Genomic DNA, 11118 nt, shown 5'->3' with positions numbered 1-11118 from the left:
TCCATCTGGTGGGGTCTCCTCGGCCTCCTTGATCAAGAGGACAGGTGAACCCCTACCATTACAGGACATTTGAGAGATGCTCATAGTCCCCTGAAACTAGTTGACCTAGGAGGGTAAGGAGCAAAAAGTGTCCTTTATGTCCCTCTGACCAAATTAATATAGGCCTCAAAGAATGTCTGTTAAACATCCAAGAAGGTTAGATCCACCAGTCTGGTACTTTTTTTTTTTTTGTTGTTGTTGTTGTTGTTGATCTTTTTGAGACAGGGTCTCCCTGTAGCCCCAGCTGTCCTGGAACTCACTATGTAGACCAGGCTGGCCTTGAACTCACAGAGATCCGCCTGCCTCTGCCTCCCGAGTGCTGGGATTAAAGGTGGCGCCACCACGCTCAGCTAAGTCTGGTACTTTTAATTACTGTGTGTCATGTAGATAAATCTTGGGCAAAGACCAATTGTTCTCAGATAATCCTTAGCTAGACATATATATCTTGATCTGCTATATATAATTTGTCTGTAGGTTGTAGGAGTAATATGGTTCCCTCTGGTTTTCAAAACTAGCTAGGTATTATTTATCTCTCGCATTGTCTCACCCCTCCACCATAGTTTTCCCACTTAGGGTGCCCCCATTTCCCCCCTTTCACCCTTAATGATACCCTTCTCCTGCAGTCCTACCTCTCTTGAGCTCCTTCTTTCTGCTTATCCCCTGGGTTCCTTGTATACCCTTCCTTCCCCCCCTCTTAAACTAGCCCAATTTTTATCCATATATCCCTTAATAAGGCCTGTTTCCTACTGTTCTTCTCTTTCAGGTTCTTTCTTTTCCTTTACCTCCCTGTTTCCTTTCCATTATCCTGGTTCCTGTAGTAATGTCTGGATACATACTCACTTATCAGGATTTGGTTCTAGGATCCACATATGAGGGAGAACATATCGATTTTTTTTCTTTTTTCTGAGTCTGTGTTACTTCACTTAGTGTAACAGTTTCTAGTTCCATTTACCTGCAGATTTCATCTTTCTTTATTGCTGAGTAAAACTCCATCATATAAATGAACCACATTTTCATTATCCATTCGTCAATTGAGGGACACTTAGGTTGCTTTCATCTGTTGGCTGTTGTGAAAAGAGCAGCAACAAATGTGGATGTACAAGTGTCTCTGCAATACGATGAGTTCTTTGGGTATATGCCAAGGAGTGGTATAAGTGGGTCAAACAGTAGGTTCATTTGTAGTTATTTAGAGTTCTCCACACTGCTTTCCATAGGGGTTGAAAAAGTTTGCAGCCCCACCAGCAGTGGATGAGTGTTCCCCTTTCCCAACATCCCCTCCAACATTTGGTATCATTTTTTTCTCTTGATCTTAGCCAGTCTGACTGGGGTAAGATGAAATCTTAAAGTGGTTTTAATTTGCATTTCCCTGATTATTAGTGATGTTGAACATCTCTTAAGATGTTTCATAGCCATCTTTACTCCTTCTTTTGAGAACTCTTTGTTCAACTCCTTAGCCCATCTTTTAATTCAGTTGCTTCTTGTTTTGATTCCTGTTTTTTTGAGTTCGTTATATATTCTGGTTATTAAACCTCTGTCAGATGTGTCTTTGGTGAAGATTTTCTCCCATTCTGTGGGTCTTCTATTTGCTTCTCTGGTTGCCTCCTTTGATGTTCAGAAGCTTTTTAGTTTAATGAGATCCCATTTGTTAATTCTTGCCCTTGCTTCCTGAGCAATTGATGTCTGGTTTAGAAAATCCTTTCCTATACCTTTATCTTGTAGGTTTTTCCCAATGTTTTCTTCTAACAGTTTCAGAGTTTCAGACTTTACATTGAGGTCTTTGATCCATTTGGATCTGACTTTTGTGTAGGGTGGAAGATAGGGGTTTAGTTTCATTGTTCTACAGGTGGAGATCCAGTTTTGCCAGCACCATTTGCTGAACATGCTGTCTTTCCTCCAGTTAATGTTCTTGGCCCCTTTGTCAAATATCAGTCCTGCCAGGTGTGCCTCTGCCTCTGTTTTCTAAGTGCTGGGTTGTACGTATGTTCTACTATTTCAAGCTAAAATGTCAGTTCTTTACAATATTTGTATGTAAACCAATACAATATCAAAGTACCAGTTGTTATTTGACCTCCACATGTGTGCCTTGGCTTGTGTACCCCCCTCACACACACACACAGAGAAAGAGCAAGAGAGAATATAAATAAAAGCATAATTAAAATAGCTAAACCACTGGCTGCCATGGAGTATTTTCTGCATATCCAAGTGGGAGATTGATTGATATTCAGAATAATTATGTGAAAAACTCAAATGAATAATTCACATTTTCAAGGAAAAGTCAGCTCATTAAAAAAGGAAAAAAAAAATCCGGCAGGGGCTGGGTATGGTGGCCCACACCTTTAATCCTAGCACTTGGGAAGCAGAGGCAGGTGGATCTCTGTGAGTTCAAGGCCATCCTGGTCTACATAGTGAGTTCCATTCCAGCTGTGGCTACAGGGAGACCCTGTCTCAAAAAAAAAGAGAAGAATCCAGCAGGTGAAATTGCAAATGAGAACATTAGAGTTACTCCTCACCCTCACTAATAATCTGAGAGAGATGCAAATAAAGCATAACGTAACATTTTTATACTTTTTGTTGTTGTTTTCGGGACAGGTTCTCTTGGTAGCCATAGCTACCCTATATATACCAGGCTGGCGTTGATTTCATAGAGATCTGCCTGCCTCTCCCTCCTGAATTCTGGGATTAAAGCTGTGTGACACCACACCTGGCTTTATACTGTATATTTAAAATTTTTATTTTGCTTGTGTGTGTGTGTGTGTGTGTGTGTTCAATTGTGTGGGTATGTGTGTGCACCAATGTGGAGGCAGTTATCTTCTTGTGTCATGTGGTTCTCAAATCCAGGTCTTCAGCCTTGGGTGTGGTAAGCACCTTTCCCTATAGGTCATTTTCTTGCCTTTTTTTATGCTTGAGATTAACAAAATCTCAATCCTGACAATATTAACGTTTGGAAAGGAGGTAGAAAATTCTGAACTCTTCCACACTTGTTGGTAAATAGTCAGTTGGAACTATCGTTGAGACAGCATTTTGTTAATATCTGGTTATTGAAAGTACTCCCAGTCAGTTCTCTGCTCACTCTAAAGCCCCCTCAAATTTTAGTAGAGATACATGAGGAGGCATGTATGAAATTGTTGTATCACTGTCTTAGTGCAATATTGGAAATGTAGCTAGTATTCACTAAAAGGACAGTGCATTAATGAACAGTGGTGAAATCATTCACTTGGCTATGATTTGGCAGTCTTTGCACATGTGTCAGCATTCATGACTAGAAAAGATAACACTAAATTAAAGTGAGATGCGCACTATTTAGTATAGGTGATACTATTTCTTAAACGTTAAAAAAGAGTACTATATATAATTTATGGAGAGTTAAACGCAGATATAATATGCATGTATGGACATAATAGCAGCTCTCTCTGCCACAGCTAAAGGAGAGCAAGTGTAGCTGGTTCAAACTTGTTGAATTTGAGCAGTAGATACATAGGTAGTTCAAAAGCATATTCCATAGTCTGTTTTTTTTTTTTTTTTGGTCTTTTTGAGACAGGGTCTCCCTGTAGCCCCAGCTGTCCTGGAACTCACTGTGTAGACCAAGCTGGTCTTGAACTCACAGAGATCCACCTCCCTCTGCCTTCTGAATGCTGGTATTAAAGGCTTGTGCCCCCAAGCCTGGCTCCATAGTCTGTTTTAAGGGTCATCTAGATTATAAGAAAAGATAATTTTGTGATTAGTGAACTTCGAAAAGTATGTAGTAGTATGAGATAGAGATAACTGCAGGGCTTTTCCTCTATGTTTAAAAAAATAGCACATTAACTGGGCATTGGTGGCACATGCATCCAGCATTTTGGAGGTGGAGGTTGAAGTTTAAGCATCTTCCCAACCTGGCTACATGAAATTCATGTTTCAAACAAATAAAGTAAAAATATAATCCCACATTTTATGTGTTAAAAAATGAAATAAAAAAGGAAAATAACACAAGTGTGTGTTGTGTGTGTGCTTGTGACCATCCGTTCGTATCAGAAGACTTCCTTAGTCACTGTCTACTTGATTGATTGAGACAGGGTCCCACTGTGTAGCCTTGGCTGTCTTAGAACTCACTATGTGGGCTAAGTTGGTCCCTAACTCACAGTGTTCTGCTTGCCTCTGCCTCCTGAGTTACCTGGATGATGATGATGATGATGATGACGATGACGACGACGATGATGATGATGATGATGATGATGATGATGATGATTTGGTCTTTTTGACAGGGTCTCCCTGTAACCCCAGCTGACTTAGAACTCATTATGTAGACCAGGCTGGCCTTGAACTTAAGAGAGATCCGTCTGTCTCTGCCTCCTGGGTACTGAAATTAAAGGCATGTGACCAACATGCCCAGCAGTCTATTTTTTGACGCAGGGTCTCTCACTGAACCTGGAGCACTCACTGTTTTGGCTAGAGTGGCTGGCCGGTGAGGTCCAGGAATTTGCCTATTTCTGCCTCTCACTGCTGGGGTTACAGATATACACCATTGCCTTGGTTTTTTTTTGTGGTGTTGGGGATCTGAATTTAGGTTCTTGATGCTTTACTGGCTGAGCCTAGATTACAGTTTTTTTTTTTTTTAAAGGGTGTTTATTACTAATGGAGGTGATAGAAAATAGCTTTTGTTTAAGAAAGGATATGGCACGTTATTTTCTCTGTAGACAGAAACATAAGGGTAGAAAAAAGATGAATGACGGGCATGGTGGCGCATGCCTTTAATCGCAGGCAGAGGCAGGCGGATCTCTGTGAGTTCAAGGCCATCCTGGTCTACATAGTGAGTTCCAGGACAGCTGGGGTTACAGGGAGACCCTGTCTCAAAAAGACCAAAAAAAAAAAAAAAAAAAAAAAAAAAAAAAAAACCAGATGAATTTAGAAATTTTGAGGTAAAGAAACTGCTTGAAGAAAAGTTATTTTGGTGATCTGCAAAAGTTGAAATCATCCTTTTGGAAGTAGTGTTTTGTGGAGTTTTACAAGACTGGAGGGATATGAAGAAAGGTTATAAAAGTAGTACAGTAGATTGGAGGGCAGAGTAGAGGGTTGAATACAATTCATAGTGATAACTTTGAATAGCTTTGCTCAGCAAGTTAGGGGCATAATATTTTAGTTCCCTCCTTTTTCTTCACCATGGAAGAAGGGGAGAGTAGAAGATAAGAATTCCTTAAAAATGTCTTCATATTAGGTTTCTCTCATGTTTTCTCTTGTTTTCTTGGTTATAACTTTAATTCCTGTTTTTCTCTTGTCATTTTACTGTTTTTAGTGAGTTTCACTAAAAATTGTTCCATTGGTGATACTCTATTTCTGCATTATCCTTAAGAAATTTGGGTGTAAGATGATTAATTAGCTCTGTGTAATTAGTCTTTAGTGAGATTATTTATAGACACGGCAGGTAAAAATAATTTCTGTTTTTACTATTTGGCTTATTGTTGAATAACTAAAACATTGACATATGTATTTTTTTAAGCATATTACTATTTTTAAAATGTTCCCTGACTTAGATAATAAACCATAATCTCTTATGGTTTCAATGCGACTATTTTCAATACTTTTTATTTTTTTTGACACAAGGTCTCATGTAATCCGGGGTGGTCTCAAACTTAATTATGTAGTCAGGAATGATCTTGAACTCTTGATTCCCTTCCCTTCAAATCCCAAGTGTTGGATTTGTTAGCATGTAGCACTGTGCCTGGCTTAATACTTTTATACAGAGAGTTGGATTTTGTGTTATGAAAGATGTAATCAACATGCTTGTTGTGTGTGGCCTTAGTTTCTGAACATTAGCAATCAGTGTTTAATATGACTGCTAAATTTTATATCTTTTATGTTTTCAGTTCTTTTGCCAAGAAAATGGTTTGCACAGTCTTGAATGCACATTGTCCATTCTGATGGGACAAGATCCAATATGAATATAAGTGATGGAGGAAGACGACGCTTTGAAGATAATGAACACACATTGCGGATATATCCTGGGACAATTTCAGAAGGAACAATTTACTGCCCAATTCCTGCCAGAAAAAGCTCTACAGCTGCTGAGGTGATTGATTCTCTTATAAACAGACTTCACCTAGACAAAACAAAATGCTATGTTTTAGCAGAGGTAAAGGAATTTGGTGGAGAAGAATGGATACTCAATCCAACAGATTGTCCAGTTCAGCGAATGATGTTGTGGCCCCGGATGGCCCTGGAAAATCGCTTAAGTGGAGAGGACTATCGCTTTCTTCTGAGAGAAAAAAACCTTGATGGATCAATCCATTATGGTAGCCTTCAGTCATGGCTACGGGTAACAGAAGAACGCCGCAGGATGATGGAACGTGGTTTCCTTCCCCAGCCTCAGCAGAAGGACTTTGATGATTTATGTAGCTTACCTGATTTGAATGAGAAGACTCTCTTAGAAAATCTACGGAATCGCTTTAAGCATGAAAAGATTTACACTTATGTTGGCAGTATTCTAATAGTTATTAACCCATTTAAATTTCTTCCTATTTATAACCCTAAGTATGTCAAAATGTATGATAACCACCAGTTGGGAAAACTTGAACCCCACATATATGCTGTGGCTGATGTAGCATATCATGCTATGCTACAGCGCAAAAAGAACCAGTGTATTGTGATTTCAGGAGAGAGTGGTTCAGGGAAGACTCAAAGCACAAACTTTCTTATTCACCACCTTACTGCCCTTAGTCAGAAAGGATTTGCCAGTGGAGTAGAACAGATTATCCTTGGAGCTGGACCAGTATTGGAGGTAAGTGTACAGAAGTAACTTTCTTTTTAAATATTTTATTATTTTTATGTGTATGAGTGTATTGTCTGCATGTGTTTAAGTGCACCTGTGTTGTACAGTGTCCTCGGAAGTCAGAAGAAGGAGTTGGATCCCCTGGAACTGGAGTTACAGATGGTTGTTAGCTGCCGTGTGGGTGCTGGGAAAGTGAACCTGTGTCCTCTGCAAGAGCAGTCATGTTCTTAACTGCTGAGCCATCTCTCCAGTCCCAGATGAAATAAAACTATACATAAAGACAATTTTTAGTGACCAAGGGAAGCTGAAAAATGGAAAATAAAGACAGATTTTAAAATTTTTAGTGTGTTTTTAGGGGCTGGAGAGATGGCTCAGTGTTAAGAGCACTGATTGCTCTTGCATAGGACCCAGTTTCGATTCCCAGCACCCACATGGTGCCTACGAACCATCTTCAACTCCAGTTCCAAGGGAATCCGAAGCCCTCTTCTGACCTCCGCCACATTGCATGACATGGGCGCACTCACATACATGCAGACAATACACTCATACACATAAAATAAAAATAATAAGCCAGGCGTGGTGGTGCACGCCTTTAATCCCAGCACTAGGGAGGTAGAGGCAGGTGGAGCTCTGTGAGTTCAAGGCCAGCTTGGTCTACAAAGTGAGTTCCGGGACAGCTGGGGCTACAGGGGACCCTGTCTCAAAAAGACCAATATATATATATATTTATGGGTATGTATGTGTGTGAGTGTTGAGTCTATGCCATGTGTCTGCAGTGGTTAGAAGAGTATTGGATCATCTGGATCTGGAGTTACAAGTGCTTGTGGACCACCTGATGTGGGTGCTGAGAACCAAACTTGAATCCTCTGGAAGATCAGGAAGTGCTCTTAATCACTGAGCCGTCTTTCCAGTCCCACTTTCATGATTTTCAAAAAAATTTTTATTATTTAAAAATTTTTTTGTGTGTATGAGTGTATTGCCTGGTTAAGTGCACCCATGACATACAGTGCCCTCTAAGGTCAGAAGAGGGCATAGGATTCCCCTGGAACTGGAGTTACGGATAGTTGTTACCAGCCATATGGGTACTGGGAACCGAACCCAGGTCCTCTGCAAGAGCAGCCACTGAGTCATCCCTCCAGCTCCCTCTTTCATGATTTTTGAACTAATTCCCTAAATACTCTGTTGTCCTTTTTTTTTTTCATGGATTCATAAAATGCTTCTCAGTTGTCTTCTGTGGTTCTTATTGGATGAAAATTTGTTTAAATGCCTAGATGCATTAATGGTATCGGGTTTTTTTTTTTTTATTATAAGGTTTTGTGTGCTTCTTGAAGTACTCCTTTAATCCTCAGCTAGGTAGTTGTCAACTCTGTTTTCCCTACTACTTCTGACACAGACCTTCAGAAAATTCAGAAACACAGGTCTAAGATCTTTTCTGAGCATGTGTATATTCTTCAGTGTTTGTAATCATGTTGCATACATGTGGCCTTCAATATACTTAGGGGCATTTCATATCTTTTCAAGGCTGTTTTGTACTTGTCATGAATGAGATTGTTCCTCTTCTTCTGTTTTACTTTAGGTACTTGCAGTGTTTAAAACAGTTGCTTCACTGCACACATGTGGCACACTTTACATACAAGCAGAAAAACACTGTGAACATAAAACAAAAATAAATATAATTTTAAACAATTGCCTTGGATTGCTTCTGACAAACATGTTGTGGTAAGGGGTGTACAAATGCTGCTCTCAGTCAGTTAGTCAATGAGTCAGTTCAAATAAAAAGACAACCCTTTAAGGTTTAGTAGAGAAATATCAGAGTTCAAACTGAGAAATAGGGGTTTGGAAGAACTTCAGTTCTGCTTTAGTGGTATCTAGGATGCTTTTCCAAATATAATTGTGGGAGGTTGGTTTGCTTTTGAGTGTGGAGCTAGGGAGAAATGGATTGTAAATGCCACAATGTCTGGTTACTCTTACCATATTCAGTCACTTAAATTTTTTTTTTCTTTTTAAGACAGGGTCTCCCTGTAGCCCCAGCTGGTCTGAAACTTGCTATGTAGACCAGGCTGACCTTAAACTCAAAACTCAAAAAGATCCTCTTGCCTTTGGCTCTCAAGTGCTGGGATAAATTATTTATTTATTTTTATTCTATGTGTATGAATGTTTTTCCTGCATGTATATAAGTGCACCCATGTCAAGTCTAGGCATCAGATCCCCCAGAACTGGAGTTACAGATGGTTTACTGCCATGTTTTTATTTGGGGGGGGCGCTGTTTTTGAAATAAGGTCTCCCTGTAGCCCCAGCTGTCCTGGAACTCACTATGTAGACCAGGCTGGCCTGGAACTCACAGAGATTCTCCTGCCTCCTCCCAAGTGCTGGGATTAAAGGTGTGCACTACCATGTCCTGCTCTTTCTTTTTAAAAATATTTTACTTATATTATGTGTATGAGTGTCTTGCCTTTATGTATATAAGTGCACATGTTTGTACAGTGCTTGCAGAAGACAGAAGAGGGTGTTAGATCCCTTGGAACTGGAATTGCAGATGGTTGTTAGCTGCCATGTGGGTGCTGGGAATTGAACCTGGGTCCTCTGCAGGAACAGCCAGTGCTCCTAACTACTGAGCCATCTCCCCAGCACCTCAACTGTCTTTCTTAAGACCCCTCCCTCCTCATTGAGAATTAAACCTTTACTACTTTCTAAAATTCTTAAACAGTTAGCAGGGCTTACCAAGTGTTTTTTTTTTTTTTAAAAAAAACACAAGGTCTCATTATGTAGCCCTCGATGACCTGGAACTTGATATGAAGACCAGGTTGACCTAGATCTCACATATATTTTCCTGCCTCTGTCTTGGAGTATTGGGAGTAAAGTTGGGTGCCACCATACTTAATGTCACCAGTATTCTTTTTTATTATTTGAAGGAGAGGAATTTTCAGAGGTCCTTATTTTGCTGGTTTTACTGATCTCACTCACGGTATTCAAAAAATGGCTTGATCATGTTATAAGAGTAAATTTAACTTTTTGAAACTGTCAGTTTTCTAGAGTGGTCTTCCTATTTTGATTTCCTACCATCAAATATTAATGTTCTAGTTGATGAATATCCTCAGCAGCATTTGGCATTGTCAGTTTTCCTTTAGCGATTTTAATAGGTATGTAATGGTACATTAGGATTGTGCTTTTATTTTAGCTTAAATATGAATGAGTATGAACATAAATTGCCTTTATTGTCTCTTTAGTATTTTATCTCTTTCAGTCAACCTAAGCAGTGTTTAAAAAATTATTTTTAAGTTCAATGCTGTTTATTTTGACAGGCCTTTGGAAATGCAAAGACAGCTCATAATAACAATTCAAGTCGTTTTGGCAAGTTTATTCAAGTAAATTACCAAGAAACAGGAACTGTACTTGGGTAAGTACTGCGACTTAGAAGCAATAGGCTTTGGAGCATATTTTTGTTTTAGTAATTGCCCCCGTTATTTTCAAAGAATAATTTTTAAGTCAGAAATATAATTTGGCTCTTTAATTACTATATTTATTAAGATAATCTCAGTTTTACATAACTGTATTAGTAGTTTCCCAATGAAGGTATTTAGTTTTGTTATAGTAAATATTCTTACATAGTCTAAGATCAGTCATCTGATTATGCCAGCAGTATACTTGATAGGTTTTTAGATCAATTTTAGATTTACAGTAAAGGTAAATGGAAAGTACAGAAAGTTCTTGTATAGTGCTTCAGACTATTCCTCCAGCACAGCTTCCCTTATTAGAATCATCTTGTATTAGCGTGGTCAGTTTGTTACAGCTGATGAGCTAATTATATTGATTCATATTTATTGTGATGTGATTTAGTGCAGAAAGATTTTCTCACTGTTGTACATTTTGTTGGTTTTGAGAAATGTAGAATTGCTGTATATAGTCTCCCTTATAGTATCATGTAGAATAGTTTTGACTGTGCTAAAAGTCTTACTGTGTTTGCCTTATTCAGCTTTTCTTACCCACTAGGCCTTGGTAAACTACTAATCTTCTTACTGTCTTCATTAGACTTTCCTTTTCCAAATCTTGTGCAACTTGAATCATATAGTATATATTAGGTTGGAGTCTCTAAGCTAACAATATGTACTTGAGGTTTGTCTTAGTTTATTCTTCATTGCTGCGACAAAATAATCTGACCAATACCAACTTGGGGAGGAAAGGAGTTATTCAGCTTACATCTCCCAGGTTGCAGTTCTTCAGGGAGCCCAAGGTAGGAACTCAGGGCAGGAACCTGGAAGCAGGAGCTGTAGCACAGGCCATGGAGGAATGCTACTTACTGGCTTGCTCCCCTGCCCCCCCCCCCCCCCCCCGGCCTT

The 11118-nt window shown here is 39.2% G+C and overlaps 1 protein-coding gene across 6 annotated transcripts in view; it reads left to right on the top strand.

Annotated features, from left to right (window-relative positions):
- The window catches only part of Myo9a (myosin IXA), a 269269-nt gene that overhangs the window by 52404 nt on the left and 205747 nt on the right, over positions 1-11118 (top strand). For all 6 annotated transcript variants that reach the window (XM_029565051.1, XM_029565050.1, XM_029565049.1 and 3 more), the window contains exons 2-3: positions 5880-6790; positions 10084-10178. In XM_029565051.1, coding sequence (XP_029420911.1) covers positions 5915-6790; positions 10084-10178 — 971 coding nt within the window. In that variant the 5' untranslated portion in view covers positions 5880-5914. The remainder of the gene's footprint in view (positions 1-5879; positions 6791-10083; positions 10179-11118) is intronic.

The sequence above is a fragment of the Nannospalax galili genome, unplaced genomic scaffold, assembly GCF_000622305.1.
Source record: "Nannospalax galili isolate Female #2095 unplaced genomic scaffold, S.galili_v1.0 scaffold54, whole genome shotgun sequence".
NCBI classification, from domain to species: Eukaryota; Metazoa; Chordata; class Mammalia; order Rodentia; family Spalacidae; genus Nannospalax; species Nannospalax galili.
This window is presented reverse-complemented; position numbering and strand designations above follow the sequence as displayed.